The sequence below is a fragment of the Cydia amplana genome, chromosome 5, assembly GCF_948474715.1.
Source record: "Cydia amplana chromosome 5, ilCydAmpl1.1, whole genome shotgun sequence".
Taxonomy (NCBI): Eukaryota; Metazoa; Arthropoda; class Insecta; order Lepidoptera; family Tortricidae; genus Cydia; species Cydia amplana.
The window spans coordinates 10,516,324-10,537,998 of NC_086073.1; the positions used below are offsets into that span (position 1 = coordinate 10,516,324).

Consider the following 21,675-nt stretch of genomic DNA (forward strand, 5'->3'; position numbering starts at 1 on the left):
GACCCTTTTGGAAAGTAAAGAAAACTAATTAAACTAACATTTTTCTACAATTATCTTCTATTTATTATGGGTAATCAAATATGCAGTTACTGTCTGTCCTTGGGGGGCTCCCCTGAGGATGGGGGCCCTGAGCACGGGCCCCGTGTGCCCTTATGGTAAAGACGTTACTGCACGCTATCGAATGAAATTTACACTAGGGCAATGCTCTTATATCCGCGAACTGTGGGATATATTTTTGAGTAAGTTATATGCACAATATTTTTACAATTGACTGTACCTACCTAAAATAACCACTTTCTTAAGTATTCGTTCGCACCTACCTGACTACTAGTCTATGCATGGTATCATCGTAAGGAAAGCTAATATCCTTTTTTCTGATGTAAGAACAAGGGCCTCTCTTATGTTTGAGTGATATATGGGATCCATTTTTTGGTCCCTTTGCGTGGAGATACACGTACTAAACATTCTTTTGCATTTCATACGAATACACCGTGTTTTTTGTTTGTTTTTTTTTTATAATAGTAATTTGTACTATGCCATTTAGTTTTCTTGAATATACGTGGCCATCATACTCCGAACTTAACGGAATTCAATAAAACACCGCGTATATTTTGTTAATTTATAAGTGGGAAATTTTATTTTATAAGTCACAGTAACGTCTAACCGCCACATTCCTGACAAAATGTATGGGATTTGACATTGACCGTCAGTTTTGTGACGATTGCTAACCGGCCGTTAATGGAACACAGACAAGTGAAAATGCTCAGGTACGCCTACGTGATAAATACATTGTTACGATACCTTTTGAACTCCGTGCGTTTTGATACCTATTATTTATACGGTACGGTAGATAAGTATTGTGCTTTGACATGAGAAGAGGCCACGAATACGACAATAGTAATGTCAGCGCCATTTTGGATTTAGAATAACTGTTATGCTTATATTTATTGTCTGTGTTATTATAGGCACTCAACACTGGTTTAACTAAATCACCTCCCTTTAAATTGTGAGACCTAGATTACCCTTTATGTTTCGAACAGAAATAGATTGATGTAGGTATATGTACCTAAGTATGGGGGCCCACTGATTACCAGTCCGCCGGACGATATCGGCCTGTCAGTTGTTCGAAGCTGTCAACCTTTTGTTCTAACTGACAGGCCGATATCGTCCGGCGGACTGTTAATCAGTGGGCCCCTTAAGAAAGCCTCAACTATTTTTTTATCTTCGGAATGGTATTAATTAAAACTTTTTACAGGTAACACGTTTTTTACACCGGATAGAGGATGTCTAATTAACTCAGTAAATTAGATTTCATGATATCTAGGTACACCGGTCACTTCGCGATAGAACAATTAAAGAGGGTATAGAACAATTAAATATATGAATTATTTGAAATGATTTTTTGGCTTTATATAAACCCTAAACTGTTAAACAAAAGCCATTATTTCTTTTGTGCACGCGGTGGGTACCGAATTTCTCATGAGTTAGAAGTATCAAGGCTCTTTTAGCGTTCTACAGACATGGCTCAAATTTATGTAACACCTTTTTGTTACCTCAGCGTGTTATCTCCGAATGTATGTGGGGGGACAAACAGTATGAGTATTCCCCATAAGTGTTTGTCTTGTTCCAGTGGGCATCTTAACCTAGAAAGCTAAAATTGTCTTTTAAAGTCAACAGTTTAGGGTTTGACACCTAAAAATCATCTCAGATAATTCATACTATAAATAAAAACATAAATAATTAATTAAACGGAAATATTGGTATGTAAATAAAATAAAATAAATATTATTATAAATAAATATTTAAGGACAAATATTACACAATAGATTTTGGGTACCTACTAGGTGACGATACATACATAACATCCATACGGGTATTCCATCAAACAAAAAAAGCGGCCAAGTGCGAGTCGGACTCGCCCATGAAGGGTTCCGTATTTAGGCGATTTATGACGTATTAAAAAAAAACTACTTACTAGATCTCGTTCAAACCAATTTTCGGTGGAAGTTTACATAGTAATGTACATCATATATTTTTTTTAGTTTTATCATTCTGTTATTTTAGAAGTTACAGGGGGGGGGGGACACACATTTTACCACTTTGGAAGTGTCTCTCGCGCAAACTATTCAGTTTAGAAAAAAATGATATTAGAAACCTCAATATCATTTTTGAAGACCTATCCATAGATACCCCACACGTATGGGTTTGATGAAAAAAAAATTTTTGAGTTTCAGTTCGAAGTATGGGGAACCCCAAAAATTTATTGTTTTTTTTTCTATTTTTGTGTGAAAATCTTAATGCGGTTCACAGAATACATCTACTTACCAAGTTTCAACAGTATAGTTCTTATAGTTTCGGAGAAAAGTGACTGTGACATACGGCGGACAGACGGACAGACAGACAGACAGACAGACATGACGAATCTATAAGGGTTCCGTTTTTTGCCATTTGGCTACGGAACCCTAAAAACCTCCGTGTAGGACATTACAGAGTACAACATCTGCATTTTGATTCTCTAATGCAAGTTTTTTTTGTTGGTAAATGCAAAATTCGTTATTCCATTATCCTGGAACAAATTTTCTCGTGCTCTTACACATAAATAAATACAGTTGTAGTGCAAAAAAAAATTCCATCGTATTTTCACGGAAACGTACGAACGTGTCTTGCTATTTCAGTCAGTCTCGGTACTGACCGAAAACTACTAAGGTTGACCGAAGTAGCATGACAAATAAGAGCGTTTCCGAGAAAGTACGATGGAAAACTATTATGCACTAAATCTATACCTATTTAACTCTGGGTTTGAAACAAAACATTTGCAAGTGGTAGTTTAATTACTTTTATCTCATAGCCAATAATTATAAATATGTAACTGGGCATTGACTTAACTGTGCACCTTTAACGGCCGATTAGCAATCGTCACAAAACTGACGGTCAATGTCAAATCCCATACATTTTGTCAGGAATGTAACGGTTAGACGTTACGGAAACACGAAGTCGCGCTTTAAAGTGCACAGTTAAGTGAATATGCCCAACTATAAACGTTATCCTATTATTTTTGACCGAGAATAATTTTGCTGAAGTCTTAACCAGCATAAAGGGAAGCCGTTTGCTAACTAGGTACATCTAAAGAAGTTGAGCCAAGACATTACGTTAACTCGAGACAGAATAAGCACCTACTTAGTTGCCAAGCAATTTGTCGGAGTTCCAGCAGACTTTCTCGAACCTCATGTATAGGTAAATTAGGTAAGTTATTGCCGAAAGTCTTACTAATACAAGGTCCTATTTATCATTCTTTTGAGTCGGTAACCAGGATAATGATCTACACGCGTCAGGGTCTGATTACCTACAGAGTACAGGACAATTCGAACATACACTAACATCAGTATGATATCTAAATGATTACATTTAGTTATCGTGCATTTCGCTTGAACTTGTCCGTACAGTCACCTGCAATAATATGTTATTGGGCATTTTCATTTTAACTTGCACTTTAAAGCGCGACTTAAGTCGTGTTTCAATAACGTCTAACCGTTACATTCCTGACAGAATGTATGGGATTTGACATTGACCGTCAGTTTTGTAACGATTGCTAACCGGCCATTAAAGGTGCACAGTTAAGTTAAAATGCCCAATAACATATTATTGCAGGTGACTGTACATGTATTGGCGCGAGCGAGATGCACGATAACTAAATGGCATCATTTAGATGTTCGAATTGGCCTGCTAGTCTATCGTGAGGCGTGAGCAATCCTATAGGACTTGTATATAATAATATTGGTACACACAGCTAGTATATACCTAGGTATCCAAGGTCAATCGTCGCTACAGCGAAATTTAATCTCTCACAGCGACAGAGCCCCAAAACGTGATTGCGAAGAAAGTAAACATCCTAATATATGTGTGAGTATGTAGGGGAGGTTAGCCCAAAACTTTGACACGGGGTAAAACAAGGATACGGCAGTATGGCTACTTAAATAGTTTCAGACTTACCAACGCTTTGATCACTGCCTACCATCTTGGTAAGTTTTTCTACAAAAGTTGAATGACGCGCGTGCCGGCGTACAGAAATTAAATAAGAAAAACGTTTTTAGCGGTACCTGATATAAAAAAAAATCCATAGAATTCATCACTATACCAATTTGTCGTGCGTTGACGTAAGTACAATTTGTATTTTTATTGCGATTATGTACTTATGTATGTTATTGTTTTTTCCACGTGAGATATGATCATGTCGATAATGATCTGACTAATTAAAAATATAGAATTAAGTCACTTAAACAGAGACTAGTAAAGTTGATAGATTTTAATAAAACTAAGGGTTTACTTTAACTTTTTCCTTAACTTCACGGTTCTACCCCACTTTCCCCTAATATGCTATTGTTCCGTTATTTCGTGCTACAGTGTTCCTACGTAAACTTTGGGGGTAAGAAAACATTGAATACTGGATCTACCCGAGTAAAGGATGACACACGCTAGACCGGGTCGGGGCCAGGCCGGAGCTTCCGGCGCTTCCTTTTCTATGGAAAACATCACGTGATCACCGATCAGCCGTCATAGAAAATTACGTGTCGGACGCCTTGGCCCGGGCACGGCCCGGTCTAGCGTGAGTCCTCCTTAACCCTTAGATATTAGGATTGTTTTTGGTATAGGTACAATCATGTACCTGCAGAGATGGGTGAGGTTATTTATTAACTTTGCTTACTGTACCAGAAAGTATAGTGAAACTTCGGAAACACGAATGTCAAGAGAAATGGGAACGAGAGGAATATCAGAATTAATGTTACGTGTAGTACTTAGAGACGTTTTATATGTTCTTGTTCATCTTAAAATTAGAAAATCACTACCAGCGCGAGCTACGCGTGTAGTCGATAACTTTTTTTCTGCTTGTAGCGAAATGCGTCTACTATCATAGAATCCGCCATAGTGAACAGCAACAGTGAATATGTTAAGATTAGGTAAGAGACATAGAAATCCGATCAAAAACAAATGTGAAATGAGAGCCAAGTTTAATATTAAGAATAATGCATGCGTCGTTGCTGACTTCGCCGGAAAAAGAAGTGAGATCTAGGTATATGGGTGCCAAGTTCTAGTTGGCTTGGGATGTATAGTTAAAGTTCAGGATTTAATTTATATTTGTCTATGTTAAGTACTTTTCTGAAATAAATAAAATGTTTGGTATAAAAACGAATTAAAATGTGATATCTTGGTTTTTAAATTGTATCGATTCGCACGCGTTTATGTAAATGTAGGTAATAGGTATACATTTTGTCGGAGTGAAGCGTATACAATTTAAAGATTTTGGGTAGGTATATTACTCATAATAGTTTGGTACCTAATTACATATAAATAAGAGTTGGCCAAGTCACCCATGTTAAGTTAATAGCAATGAACATAACACGTGCATGATTGCTATGATAAAAAATATCTTAAAGGGTTTAAAGTTTGTAAAATGAATGAATTTGTGTAGGTAGGTACTAGAAATTCGTACAGATACACAATATTAGAAAGTAAGAAAAATAATTTAATTACTTTTGAAAGTTTATTATAAATTTATCTATGATTGCTCTAATTATAAAATGGTGGTGTCTCTTTAACTTTGCTCACCCGTTACCATCAAGATGTTCTCTCTTTGACTCCCCAATCCAAGTGAACGAGTCTGCACAACCGTCCGTTTAACTCCCACTTACCCCTACCACTTGCTAACTCAAGTGTTGCCAGGTAAGTCATTAAACATTACCCATTACCCTAATATTAAATTCAGGTATTTTCAGAAAGTTGCCAAGTAAAATTCATATTTGCTTACACTTTTTGATATAATTACCAAAAATCATGACAAGTTCATCTCCTAATAGGGGTCGAAAACTCGAAAGTCGGTATCGGGAAAAACATCCACGAGAACGAAGTCGTGGGCAACGGCTAGTAATGGTATATAATAATAGTACATTGTGCAACGTGGGGGGTAAGTGAAATATTGTACGAAAGTCTACGAGTATATATTCACGACAGCCGCAGGCTGGAGTGAATTAAAGACTCGAGTAACAATATTTTTACCCCCGGAGTTACACACAATGTTTTTCATCACACTTGCGAAGAAAATTACATTTTAAGCGAAATCATTCTTAAATACGGTGACATTTCAAACATTCATCCACCATATTGTCTTGTTTTGGCAGGTTAGGATTCGAAGGCACAGACCCACCCGGATTCAGTCATAATCGAAAATTGTGTAAAAAATTATTTAAACGGCTATTAAATTACCTAATCAAATTAAATATTTTTAAACATATATACACATAAAAATAATTTATAGACGTCAGTATTTTCAATGCAAAACTCATTTAAATTTACTTGGTTCGTATGAATTAGTGACATAATTAAAAAAAAAGCCATAACTCACTCGTGAGTTATAGCTTTTTTTTTCAGAATCTATAACTCCCGCGCCGCGGGAACAATATAGGCCTTTGTCCTTCAGTGCACCTGCATGAAATAAGATATTTTTCGAGCAAGTGTGATGAAAATAAATATGTGGACCAGATATACGCAGAAATATCACAGTGTTCTCCGAGACCAATACAATAATGCCTTCAGGGTGCTGATGAGGTTGAATAAATACTGCAGTGCACGGTAAATAACGGAGTATTTTTATACAATAATCCGTAAACCGTAATCCGTAGCTGGCATCCCCAGTGTAGTCGAGGCAGAGGCAGACCGAGAAAGAGATGGCGGGACGACTTGGATGCATTCCAGCGGGATTGGCGGGATCTTGCTCAGCACAGGGAGGATTGGAAAAGGAGAGGGGAGGCCTTTGCCCAGCAGTGGGACACACACATAGGCGACTAAAAAAAATTATCCGTAAACGTTTTGGTGTTATACTGTAAGTTTATATTGAAATCAATGAAACGAGTCGCCTCCCTGATGCACAGGGATTGGACAGCACCACCAGCTTCTTGAAAGTCATTGCTGAGAGATGGGATTACCTAATGCTATTTCTCTACGTGAAAATACATACAATATCGAGATGTATCGCCCCAACAAAATTTGTATAATTAATATCCGGGAAATGTATAGTTATTTCTAGTAATGTATAGTGTTATAGTTTTAATTTAATGAATTATGTGTTATGCTTATGATTTTATTTTATTTTTAATTTATTGGTTTTTTTTTAAACTGTGACTGACCAATGTTTTGGCATATGTGTAGGTACTAACAAGAATATGTTTTTTTTATTAAATAATATAATGAATAAAGAGAATATTAATAAAGCCCATTTATTTCCAATCAACATTTTTTTACATGCATTTTGATCAAATAAGTACATTTATCTAACTTATAGCTATGGATTTTTATTAATCTGAAATAAATATTATTCATTCATTCATTCAATAATTTATTTTACTATACATTTAGAGTTTAGAAAATAAATGGCCACAAAGGGTACAGTGGTCAGCTAGTCACAAGCCGTATTTAATTAAACACGAAACAAGCTTTGGTCTTGAAAAGCATACGTATAAACAATTTGAATTGGTAAAGTTGTCGTAGTGGAGCGTGAGGCGTGAGTGTCTCGCCGCCGTTAGCGCCCTAAATGTGCGGAAGCAATTACTCCACTGCTTTGTCTTTGCAAGCGAAATCACACGATGTTTGTGTTGGTGACGTCTTTTTACTTTTGCCTCAGCGCGATCAATTGTAAATAAGTGTCCAGAAATGGGAACATTCAGCCGCAAAATATTCCATGTGTAGGTATAAGTACCTACTTAATGTTATTCTCGGCAATGTATTTTACAGGATACATAATTTTATACCTTTTTAGGGTTCCGTAGCCAAATGGCAAAAAACGGAACCCTTATAGATTCGTCATGTCTGTCTGTCTGTCTGTCTGTCCGTCTGTCCGTGTATGTCACAGTCACTTTTCTCCGAAATTATAAGAACTATACTGTTGAAACTTGGTAAGTAGATGTATTCTGTGAACCGCATTAAGATTTTCACACAAAAATAGAAAAAAAAACAAAAATTTTTTGGGGTTCCCTATACTTAGAACTGAAACTCAAATTTTTTTTTTCATCAAACCTATACGTGTGGGGTATCTATGGATAGGTCTTCAAAAATGATATTGAGGTTTCTAATATCAATTTTTTTCTAAACTGAATAGTTTGCGCGAGAGACACTTCCAAAGTGGTAAAATGTCTGTCCCCCCCCCTGTAACTTCTAAAATAACAGAATGATAAAACTAAAAAAAATATATGATGTACATTACCGTGTAAACTTCCACCGAAAATTGGTTTGAACGAGATCTAGTAAGTAGTTTTTTTTAATACGTCATAAATCGCCTAAATACGGAACCCTTCATGGGCGAGTCCGACTCGCACTTGGCCGTTTTTTTGTGTATTTCTATCGTAGATAATTACTTTTGCTCTATTTTGCGTAAGACGACTGACAGTTACCTACTAGTCATATATAGGTAGATACGACAAGTCAATCCTATCCTCATCTGATCAAGAAACAGGGGGGGGGGGAGGGGGGGTTAAGGGTTAAAAAATATGAACTGTGAAAGCTCACATACCTACAGTACCCAATATATAAGATTTCATATTGATTTTCTTGTAATTGTACGGTAACGGTTCCCACAACAACATTCAAGTACAAAACGTTTAAACAATAGTATTTTAACGAGCAAAGTTAAATGGAAGTTTGCCAGGTCCTTGAACGTAAGAAGATTTTTAATACCTACCTTCCTAAGTAGGAATGCCGATAAATTGTATTCAAATGGTGCCTTTTACGGTTTTTCATTCGGTAAAGCGGTTCTGTAATTGACGAACCCTGAGCAGACGTTATTAAATTGTACAACGGGACTTAATCGCGTATTTAAAGATTTATCTCCGACGACAATTTAATAATGTGTAAAAATCGTGAACCTGAGCAGACGGTTGTACACTTTGTTCTGGAATGCCCTCTCACCAAATTCAAGGGACGGATTGAAGACCTCGCAAACCTCAGTGAAAGGGCCATCGAGTATTTGAAGAGTGCAAACCTCAATATCTAGATTAATATTTAATTTAAATCCAGTAACTCAACGATAAAAAAACGCCATACGATAAAAAAAAACTTGGATAAAGTTAAAAGTATAGAGGAAAAAGATGACAGTCATAGCCCCGTTTAAAAAATCCTGTATGCGCTATACTGCGCTGCTACTTTCAATAGGATCCAATACGGTAAATGAAACGAATTAATTCCCTAGAAACTAGCAGGCCAATTTGAGTTTTAGTTATTAAATCTAATTCCAATATGATACTAATGTTATACTGATCTGTCAGTGTCAAAAGTGTTTTTGGTTGAAGGTTGATTAATGCGCAATTCAGCAGGTCCTCTAAAGGAGATTGGAACCATCTCATATTGGAATGATATCAGACCCATGTTAGATCAGTATCACATCATATTGTTGGAATTGGCCTGTAGGCCTGTCAACAATTTCGAACAATCTAGGTCCAACCAACAGTTAACTTTAATTTTGTGGAGTAACTTTAGGTATTTAGCTGTTCATTTGCATTTATATAAATCCCTACTAATAGCTTTTATCTAGCTTTTATGTCCGAAACTCTAAAATTTCGGTCTAAAATTTTGAAAAAATACATATAATAGTTCTTTATATATATAGGTGACAGGAAAACCTATTAGAAATGTGCAGTCAAGCGTGAGTCGGACTTAATGTACGGAACCCTTAGAACGCGAGTCCGACTTGCACTTGGCCGGTTTTTTTATTAAATTCGACATTAAGAGACCTTATACATCTCTAAGTAATTGTAATACGAGTACTTACGTTAGTTTGAATTGGTAGCTACAGTTAGTTGTATTTTATAATAAAATTGTTGATGTATTTTTTTTCTTTTATGTCAATTACATTTTGACGTGTTTAAGTCCCTTGTGTGCTATTTGCTGAATAGGTCTTATCTCTGAGAAAAGCGCATTTTTGATTTTTTATATGTTTTCCGAGCAAAGCTCTGTTTCCCAGATATTTTTTGATAAAGCTTGGGATTGGGGCAGCCTGTAAATTAGACCGACACGCGACCGGGTCATTACTCCGGAGTTGTGGTCGTTAAATACATCTCTCCATCACATTTCCTAAATTAACGTTTCCTTTAACAGGTCCTTTTGTTCCTAGTTACAAGTCAGTTTGTTAGAGTTATTTTTGTTAGTCGTATGTTACGACTACGACTCGTAACGTAAGCACGGGATCGTTTTGGCAATTTTCGCCAATTCGAGTTTTAGTGTTGCGATCAGAAGGGCTACCTCGAAAACCGAAATTTACAAATGGGGATCTTTCTCTTTTACTCCAATGAAGGCGTAATTAGAGAGACAGAGACAGATGCCCGCAATTTTCGAACTTCGATTTTCGCGGTTATAGCATTGATTCTATCTGTCGTGATAAAAGTTGACCATTCCAAGAGACCTTGGTAGTTGTTCGATATTTTCAGGATTTGGTTAAATGTTATAATAATTTGAATTTTGTCTTCGGGTTTAATTCCGTGAGGTGTTATACTGTGTAGCCAAGGAACTTGACAGATTCTTAACTCAGCGCGCATTTTGAGGAGGATTGATTGTGACACGTATTCGTTCAGCCGTTGTAGGATTGTCCGAACGCGATTTTCGTGAGTTTTCGCGTCCCTTGACGTAATGATGATATCGTTGATGAATGGAAAAACATAATCTAGACCAGCAAGAACTTAAAAATGTCTGTCCTGTCAATGATGAGAGAAGGTTTAAAAAATGCTTTAAACCTTCTCTCATCATCGGAAACTCAAAAAGACCGAATGATGTAATTATAGCGCTTTTGTCGTTATGATTTTTGTGTATATCTATGTATCTTCTGATACGCCCGGTTCAAGTCGATCGTACTAAAAATATTCATACCGTGAGGTTGGTAGGTAAATCTCTTAAACGAGGGCAAAAGCTAGTTATAAATAAATAATGAATAATCTCCATTACCTATTAAATTTATTAGCGAAGCCAATAGTGTTTTGGCATGCTACCGAAGGTAGAGAATAACGAATAGTTACCTAATATTTGTGGCATACGGTTTGGCACTTGGTCGAATGGCGCCCCCGATGCGGTGGTTGTGGAAGTATGACAACAAGTTATTAAATAGTGTTTTAATAGCGTTATAAAATGTTTAAAGGTTCAGCGTAGGTATTATATAAAGGGTATAAATGGGAAGTCGTTATAAAGTTTATTTAAAGTGAAAAGTCAAACCTCTCTCCAAACTCAGTTGTCTAGTATAGCCGGCAGCGCGGCGTACATCGACGCGCGATCGCAAGCGAGCTACGTCAGATAGCAGTTTGCTTAGAACTAGGTTTAGACCCCAAGCGGCAAAGTTCCTCCATGAAGTCAGTAGGTATACATACAGTCGCAATGCGGTCAAGTAGGATTATTTGCAAACACTCGTGGCCGAGCATAGAGTTTCAACCAACTTTTTTCATTTGATTTTCAATGGAGTTCAGTTGGAACTTAGGTACCTACCTACACTACTTGAGGCCGTTCAGCCTCAAGTACCTATAGCGGCTGGAATCTAGTTCGCAGTTTTGAACTTGAATAGAACTAGAAGCAAGCAATTTCACTTGCACAGTGATCTGAGCTAATCGGTTTTTCCCGGATTTTCATATTTTAGGACGACGTTGCTACATTTGAACAATGAACATGTTGAGACTTTCGCTCAAAATGTGAAAATGTTTATAGGTACCTAAAGCACGTGCCATTTATACCCTTAGTAAAAAAAGCGGCCAAGTGCGAGTCGGACTCGCCCATGAAGGGTTCCGCATTTAGGCGATTAATGACGTATTAAAAAAAAACTACTTACTAGATCTCGTTCAAACCAATTTTCGGTGGAAGTTTACATGGTAATGTACATCATATATTTTTTTTAGTTTTATCATTCTCTTATTTTAGAAGTTACAGGGGGGGGGGGACACACATTTTACCACTTTGGAAGTGTCTCTCGCGCAAACTATTCAGTTTAGAAAAAAATGATATTAGAAACCTCAATATCATTTTTGAAGACCTATCCATAGATACCCCACACGTATGGGTTTGATGAAAAAAAAATATTTTGAGTTTCAGTTCTAAGTATGGGGAACCCCAAAAAATTATTGTTTTTTTTCTATTTTTGTGTGAAAATCTTAATGCGGTTCACAGATTACATCTACTTACCAAGTTTCAACAGTATAGTTCTTATAGTTTCGGAGAAAAGTGACTGTGACATACGGACGGACAGACGGACAGACAGACAGACAGACAGACATGACGAATCTATAAGGGTTCCGTTTTTTGCCATTTGGCTACGGAACCCTAAAAAGGGCCTATTCAACAGGTATTTCAGGCAGTCAGGCTAGTTATATTTTTAAGCAAGTACTTAATGTGAATTATAATAGGGAATATGTCGATGCCCTAGTTCACACTTGTACTAATTATGGCGAAAATTTTGTTGTAAATATAATTAGTAAGTACCAATGTGCACGAAAAAGTTTGATGAACTAATCCCAAGAATTAGCGTAGGTACTTAGGCACTAATTTTTACGAAAGCGACTGCCATTTTCCACCCATAGGGATGTAAAGGGTCAAATCTGTGTTTAGTTGTTAGGTATTCTTCTTTTCCTTAGAAATCGACACAAATATTAATAGCTGAATTTCTCGAAAGGCTAAAGGTAAGTACGGCAAATAACCTTGGAATAGTAATTTCTATCACTCATTGTGTCTTATTCTCGGAACAGAGCGAGTTTAGTTAGGGGGTGAATATCCCAAGCAATAAAATTTGATGGCAAGACTGAAAACGCTGGTGCAGAAAGTCAAAATAGTCATATACTATTTTTTTTTTGAAACATCTCTTAGCTATCGACCTCGGGCAATAACTAATATTAAAATATTAAATAATTTAATCATTGAAAAAAAATAATAAAGGCCCAATTTTTCATTCAGGTGGGTTGTCCGGAACCCAGTTATTCTTGTTTAATGCCGCATAACTCTAAAACTATACAAGATATCAAATTACTTTTTAGTTCATTATAATACCATATCAATAAAGAACCCTTTAAAATATTACTTGCTTACTAACTCTTTAATAAACCCCCTTATTATGCGTAAAGAAATTTGTCCGGCAAAATAATCCTTATTACCGCGGACAAATTTCATCGACGTTTATTGGCTAAGTTTGACTTCGTACGCCCCCCCGCCTCCTGCGCACTTTGAGAATCAGTTGTGCCGCGGCTCTCACCGCAAGAAGACGTCGACGTGATGCCGAATAGATCCGCTACACACGTGAGTCATGTCATTTCGATGTTACGGGGACAAAAAAATATCATTCCGGAGTTTGCTATATGTTTTTTGTTTCATATTTGTTATTTTTCAAATATTTACAGATCGTGTATTTTGTACTTGTGAGTTTAAATGTCGCGATAGTTAAAGAATGTGGGATTTAGTTATTTTTTTATAATTTTATTTCACCTCGGTTTATCATTCCACCAATTTCATTCCGGTGATTTCGGTGTAGTAAAATGGCTTTAATACCCACCAGAATGAAAATAACACCGGAATGATATCAAAAGTAGCTTCACTTTTGTGTTTAAGTATTATTTGGGGGCACTGCCATGCCCCCGCCAAGTCCGACAAAATAAGATTCAAAGAAAGACAAACATAATTTGGAACTATTGCGAATGCGGACACGGAAAAGGTGCTGCGGACGGGATTGGTGGTATTTTAAAGACGGCTGCCGATAAAATTGTCTCCTTTGGAAATGACATCCCTGATATCGATGCTTTGGTCCAAATTTTGCAGTCTAGGGTTCAACGAGTGAAAATCAAAATAGTCCAAGACTACGAAGTAACAGAAAAAGATTGGCTGTTACCTAAGAACTTAAAGACTTTTCCCGGAACTATGCAGGTACATCAAGTCGTATGGATGAAAGAAACAGAAAGTCGCTTGGCACTTCGATGCCTTTCATGCACTGAACCAGAGTGCCAAAATAATGCAATCAGATGCCCTCACGGTAAACATTTGGGTTTTCATGACTCGGCTCCAAACCGTGGTAATGAGCCTCAACCAAATAATGCAGTGACCAAAAATAAGCAAAACAGAATTGTACCGGCTATAAATATGCAGTCTTAAAAAAAATCCAGTAAGACTAAGAACGTCAAATCAAGTGAGAGTTTGGCGAAACTGACGCCCGTTAAAATGTCCGATATTCTAATACTACCCCAAAAACACATAAACGTACATGACATGTCGGAGGTCACCGTTAAAGAAACAATACCTGCCTCTGAGCGAATGACAACATTATCTAAAACTAAAGTCATGCAACACGGTAAAGGCAAACTTGTAGCTAAAAAGTCAAAGACATCAGAATCGAAGGTTTCACCATCAAAACCTGTTGGTACCCCGAGGATATTAAAGGACCAATTATTAAGCTCATCGCCAAAAAGTTTCCTCAAGGCCAAACATGTACCAAAACCAAATTGTGGTCCCTCAACGTCCAAAATACCTACGTCTTTAGCAAAACCAGGTAAAGGTCCATCAGTATCAAGTTTAACTCGGATTAGTAAGGATAGTGAAAAAGAGTCAACTGGCTCTATAATCAGTAGGTCATTGCTAACACATTATGAGAATCAGGTTTTAGAAGAAGTAATACCATCGAGTTCATTTTTTGAAGCCGAGTTTGACAGCAAACTGTTTTCTGAACAGGAAGAAGCCAGGAACATGGAAAATTTGTCAGCAGTAAGACGTGTCAATCAGGAAAAATCTAATGTATTTGAAAGTGACGCAGATTCTTCTGACTTAGACATATTTTAGAAATATTTGATGTAGTATTTCGAGTATAGGCGAAGATAATGATTAACAAGTGGTGACAATTAATGTGATAGTAGTATAAGTTACGTAAAAGCAATTTGTTGTTAATTTAAATTTGTATTTAAGTCAATCATGGCCATGTTAGTATGCTAGATGTTGATAATGTGATACTAATGTTATTGATCCCAAAGTAATTTGTTCCTAGTTTAAGGATGCTAAAGATATTTATGGTAAAAATATAGCTTCGTTTACTATTCATTAACTACAAATTTTCTAGTTTTCTCTTCCGTGTAATGCAGCAGCTTTATAAGGTTAAATTACACATTTGCACATTTTAATATCTGGTTGCATGTTTGAGAGCCTTTTTTAATAATATTTCCATTGATTTTGAAATATGTAATCCATATATAATGTTGATTATTAATGTGTCTAAATTATAAGTGGATCAAAATATAAAACTCTTTAAATATGAATAATATCAACTGTTTTGTTAAAAGTATTCTTGTACTTCACATCTACAGTGTCTATTGTCCAGCTGGGAATAGGTATACGAAATATTTATAACTAGATAACTATATAAAAACTAATTGTTGATCTCAAATACTACAATATAAATAAGTGATAACTAGTGGTAAGTACTAGTTAGTAGTTGTTTGATATATTTTTTATTTGTACGCGTTGTTGATTTAAGGGTAACTCTTTAAATTACTAGCGTCCGTCAGGCTCGACGGTTAAGCTTTGAGTAGCTCAGGCTCAGCTTGGCGTTTGTTGCAGAGGCTTTGTATTAATATTCTTAATAAAATTCCACTTTTACGAAATATAAATTTTGGGTACATAAGTAATTATTATGTTATGTATTCAAATCGAAATAACGAGCTTTTTTTAATTTCCAACAAAAAATGTCCTTAGTTCTTTTCTACTGTATTGCTTATTTCTATAGCCTTTGTATTGCGGTAACTCAAATGGAAATTCTAAAATTTTACGTATTAAAGTGGGACAATTTTTTCGTTTTTAAATTGAAAGAGCTTGTTATCTCGAGTAGAAGTACCATAAATTGTGCCCATAATTTAGTAAAAGTGGCACTTTTTAAAGAAATACTCGATATGCTAGATTGAACATGGGCATTCGAAATAAATTTTCGGTTAATTATTGAACTTGGCTGATTTAGGCAGTTCTTAGCATTTTTCTCATTTTAGTGTATAGATATCATTCCTGTGTTTATTTTTTTCATTCCGTTGGGAAAAATGTCATTCAGGTGGAGTGTTATATCATTCCTGTGTATACTTATCATTCACGTGCGAGTCAATTTTTTTAATCTCCAATAATTCTCAAAAAGCTTAAGATATCAAGTGCTCTGTAAGAGGCCTATCAAAGAACAGTCTGAGGTGTCGATTGACATTAAAAGAAACATCGAAGAAACGTAAATAAAGAATTACACCGGAATGACACAAAAAACTAGTACTGTTGAAATTGACCCTAGGGATTCATAACACAAACTTCAGTACTTACTCTATTTATTGAAAAACTTCTAAGTCTCAGAACGTAACGAGACTTATTTAGGTACTCGAACCGTTTTATTGCCTGTCTTGCCCAAGTTGACTTTAACAATAAGATTTATTACTTCGCTGGCGATCATGTCCTTATTAAATGGCAACAATAAAATACATGCAAAGTGTGATACTCGTAAACGCGACTTATTTATCGTGTCAGCTGAGAACATAGAGTCTACTAATAAAAAAAAAACGTAACGCCTACATTTGAATCACTTTATTGTTTTATTACCTACCTGTTGTGATTGTAATTTTAAATTATAGCCTACTTTTAAATTAGTTTGTAGGATTCCAAGACAACTGGAAATAGCAAAATTCTGAACTTAAATATTAAGTAAGTAATAATGAAATAAAGATTCATGTTCCTTGGCAATATAATAAATTTTGATAAGAAGTTGGATTGGTTTAATTTTAATTATGAATTGTAGACTAGTCTCAAGTGAAACAAAGAACGCTCTTAGGTGACCGGAACATGCCGTAGACTACTTGATCTAATTTTAGGCAAGCGCGTTACTTAAATGATTAAATGATAAATTATGAGACAAAGTCCGTGTTCTTTTTGGAGATGTTCTTCAAAATTACATGATTATTAGTTGTTTGAGTGATTGTGATACAAAAGTAAATCAAATTAGAGATAAAGTGGTCTAAACATGATGTAGGTACCTACAATTGTATTCGTATACCTACGTCATGTGTAGGGCATGCTCCCGGGAATTCCCGGTTCTTAATTTCCCGGGAATTCCCGCGAATTTTGTAGTGTCAAAAGTACCGGTACTGAAGACCCGGAACCGGTACTTCCCGGTTCTCCCGGACCCGTGTTTAAATTACCTTTATATTGCTATTTTGTAGTAAGGTGAGTTCGTGTAAGTTTCGGACGTTTTTAGGTGGGTTGAGATGGTGTTGGATTAGATTTTTTTTCTCAGCTTGTGGATAGGGTATGGACATGATTCAATTACAGAATTGATAATAATGAAATGCTCTATATAATAGAATTTTATTATCTTTCTAGACGTCATAATGAGCGTGTAATGAGTGTTTAAATATAGGAAACAAAATAAATTGACAGCATTCTTTTTTTACCTGGTGGTGTAAGAACGGACGGGCCTATAAGTTCGGTCCTATTGCCGGTATCATAGAGTTTACTATTGCAAAATAACTGGTATTACCCACTGATTAATATATAGAAGAATTGGCCTAGGAGTAATTCGGGCTATCATATCCGACCCGATTTTTATTTTTTTGCATTTTTTCTGTCCGATCTTACACCATGCGCTAAATTTTCAAGAAATTATGGTTGTCAAACTTTAGATGTGGAGTCAATACTATATAATAGGGTCAATGAACCACGTGGGTTCACTGACACCATAAGCGCGTTAGGTTGAAAAAAGGTGATGAAAGAGGATTTAAGGATAAAATAATATGAAAGTGGAGGAATGAATACGACCATTTTTAATCAGTCTGCGTTTTTATTATTTATAATGATGGAAACATATTTGTTTAAGAATAACAGATCAATTAAGTATGTGGCGTTACTTAGTTAAGTGTAGCGATCAATACAAGATGATTTGGGAGCTTTATTGTGATTTAATATCTTCTATTAATCATATTTACCTAATACCTAATTTAATCAGATATAATGGTGACACGAATAAAGTTTGAGCATCCCTGAGAAAATAAGATCGGATGATTAGCATCCGATCTTTTACTACTTCGGGTAAGACCGGATCTCGGCCTACAGGCATCGTATCAAAATTCCAAATGTACAGATTTGTCACAAATTTAATAAAAATAACATGCAATCTGTAAAAGAAACAAATAATGCTTCAACTTGCCAGTTATTCAAGAAAAACTGGCGAAGGGTAATTCCGGACACAAAAATTTTTCTCATTTTTTGGACGTTTGCACTTAACCGTATATATCTTGCGACTTGTTAGTCGGAGCGACAAGTGCGTCCTGAAGGGGGGTGCGGGACAAAACAGCGCATTGCCTTGCCAGCATTAAAAAAAAGCCCCGCAACAGGCAGAAATTTGAATCATACGATCTTACCCGGTGTCCGATCTTAGTCGAACTCACCTTAAGTAGTCATAATATATATGGCGTTATTCATAAACGGCTACTAAATTAATCAGTTGATGATCGTCGTTATGCCATAGAGAGGGACAAACGACGATCATCAGCTGATTAACTTAGCAGACGTTTATGAATAACGCCGATAGTATTTTAGCTAGGTGCATTAAGTAGCATTTAAATTTAATCATAATTATTATAATTTATTATGTAATTAGTTTTAAATATTTTAGATATTTTAATCACATATGGAATATTTCTGGAATAAATTTATTTCATTCATTTCATTCATTCATTAAATATGTTGGTTTGAAACGGAGGACACAAATAACCCGACGCGGATGACGGTCAATTGTAAAAAATAGCTATGTCGGTGAAGTCCGAATAATATTTCGTATAGTCAGACCAAGCTAAGTTGGTAGCGATTTTGATAGCACAGACTGTGCAAGTAGGGTTGCCAACCGTACTATATTATATAGTATTGTACTATATTTTGGCTCTCTGTACTATATACTTTTGGAAAAATATATAGTACGCTATAATACTATATTTCCGATTAAACGTATGTTACACTTATGTTTAGTATTTTATCTAAAAGTACCATATTTTTTTGAAATGTACTATATTTTTGATGCCCTATTCTGGAAAATACTATATTCTACCAAAAAATAGTTGGCAACCCTATGTGCAAGTGTTATTTTAAACGTCAAATTCTATAAATTTTGGCGTTTACTTTAGCAGCGACATAAGCGGTTGCTGAAGTAATAGCGGCTCGGCCACGATATTGAGCAACTTGCGACGGCGGCAGCGATAACCATAGGTTGGAGTGAGACACGGCGATTGGACCTTTCGTTCCCACCTATGGTTGTCGCTGCTGCCGCCGTCGCCAGTAGCTCAATGTCGTGTCCGAACCGTAGGTGTTATACCGCCAATGAGAGTATGCTTGCTTAAGCAGCCGACAGAAAGGTTGGGAGAGCTAGACCGCGCCAATCACATGGATACTAAGACCGGCATAATTAATCGGGACAGTAGCTTGGGTCCAACTGGAGGATGTGAATGTAACGTTCTGGATTTTGTTGAAGTGTCTCTTAAAATTTGGTCAATATTTGTATTGAATGTGGGTAATTTCTAGAGTCGCGGCGGATGATGTTCATAAATATGGGTAGGAATGGTCAGTCTCAAAATGTAGTCATGGGATGTCATGGGTTAAATTAGTATTATAGTGATTTCATTTATGGCATTCAATAATACTTATGAAATTGTAATTATTTATATAGAATTTATTTATTCATAAGGATTGTAATAGACATAAAAAACTAATTTCTTAAAAATTATTATATAATACCCTCAGAACCGGGAAGAACCGGGAATCCCGGTACCGGCCGTGCCCAGAACCGGGAAATGAAATTCTCGGTACCGGAACCGGTACTGCATGCCCTAGTCATGTGTATTCTGCCTGTTCTAACCTACGGTGACCAAACATGGTCACTCACCAAGAGGCAGTAGTCCAAATTGAAGGATCTCCAGCGAGCAATAGAGTGCAGCATTATAAGTGTCACGAGGACGGATCGCACCCGGAACTCTACGATGCGCTCCAAAATACCCGTAGTGGGACTGCCGGCCTAGCCAAGGTTACAATCGCTATCGCTTCGACAACGAAACGCTTTGTGTCTCTCTATCGCTCTTCCATATTAGTGCGACAGTGACAGTTGCATTTCGATCGCTACGGAGCGTTAGCGATTGCCATGTTGGCTACGCGGCCTGGTCCGGTCACGTCTGCCGCATGCATCCGGAATATCCGGATATGTGGACTACTATAACCACCAAATGGATACCGCAAGATAAGCGCGGACGGTCGCAGTCCCAGACGGAGATGGTGGGATGACGTTGACGCCTTGGCCATCACTGGTCGAAAAAGGCAAATCAATGGGAGTCTAAGTAAAAATATGACGTAGGTAGGTATCACTATCACTACATAGTATAAAACAAAGTCGCTTCCTGTACGGATATGATGGTCGTTCTTGTCTACGTGACAGCGTGATAAAACGGTGTCCGTCACTTTCTTTCCCACGGTGTTAAACAGTGACAGTTATTTTATCACGTGGATAAAGATGGATAAAGCTATCCATAATAGGCTGGCTGCTGTCTGTCTGTCCCTATGTATGCTTAGATCTTTAAATCTACGCAACGGATTTTGATTTATTTAACAAATAGAGTAAATCAAGAGGAAGGTTTATGTATAATTTGTTAACCCGTGCGAAGCCAGGGCGGGTCGCTAGTAGGTAATATAATAAAGTAATACGCTGTGGTAATACTTCTTCGCTTGAAACTTCCCGTTTTAGGGTGTTGCGATCTGTTCAAAGTTGACTGAACCGACGGATGTGTAATCAGTATTTTGATTTTATTTTGCATAGTGTAATGTAATTTAAGTAACAAAGTAAAACTTCAGAAAGGATCGCTTTATCAGAATTCGAAAGCTGCTGACTTTATGTAAAGTATTGAAAGACAAAGTCAAACACCAAGTATGTGCTCCATAGATAAGCTATATAAATAATTACAATTAAATTACGGGTTACGGGCATAGGTATACCATAGTAAGGTTATGTCATAGTAAGTGTAATGTTTAATTATAATACAACATTGTAGTTTTAAAATTAGAACAAAACTCCGTTTGTATGGGAAGTTGAAATTCGGCCAAGCTTGCTGCGGACTCTGAACTTCGCGAGTTGTAATGTAATTTACTGAAACGATTCCAATTTCAAGTAGATAGGTACTTAAATGTCAAAGGACGAATTCGTAGTAAAAGTCTCTTACTTTTATGAGTTTTTTTTGTTTTATCGTCGTTTTCTTGCCGATGTAATATAAAACGTGATTTAATAATCATGAAGGGTCATTTTTCATTAGGGAAATGAAGCCATTACCCAATATTTTCTTTAAAAAAATACAGTATAAAATAATTATTGAATTTTGAAATATTTTCTACAACTAAATAAGAAATCGTAAAGTAATTTTTTTATTCCTCCTAATCGAAATGAAAATTTACTTTATTCGAGCCCCTAAATACCTCGACTGAAAAGGGTTCCATTAATCCCTGATGAAATAAAACTATTTAGACTAAGAATTTAAGATACCTACCTACATCCCGACGACGACGTTTGTCGTGTAAAGGGTTAGAAACGTCGCGGTAATTATAATCCGTCTAAAATTGTTTTATTGCATGAATAACTATCTCGTT

General features: G+C 36.3%; 1 protein-coding gene and 1 long non-coding RNA gene across 2 annotated transcripts in view; one reads left to right on the forward strand and one right to left on the reverse strand.

The window, feature by feature from the left end:
- Nucleotides 1-340, reverse strand: part of LOC134648246 (uncharacterized) — a 115,786-nt gene extending 115,446 nt beyond the window's left edge. Inside the window, exon 1 of the mRNA XM_063502733.1 lies at nt 321-340. Coding sequence (XP_063358803.1) covers nt 321-340 — 20 coding nt within the window. The remainder of the gene's footprint in view (nt 1-320) is intronic.
- A 1,611-nt stretch (nt 341-1,951) lies between these two features.
- LOC134648019 (uncharacterized) overlaps nt 1,952-21,675 on the forward strand; it is a 188,134-nt gene continuing 168,410 nt past the window's right edge. Inside the window, exons 1-2 of the long non-coding RNA XR_010096875.1 lie at nt 1,952-2,227; nt 11,812-12,098. This is a non-coding gene — a long non-coding RNA (uncharacterized LOC134648019). The remainder of the gene's footprint in view (nt 2,228-11,811; nt 12,099-21,675) is intronic.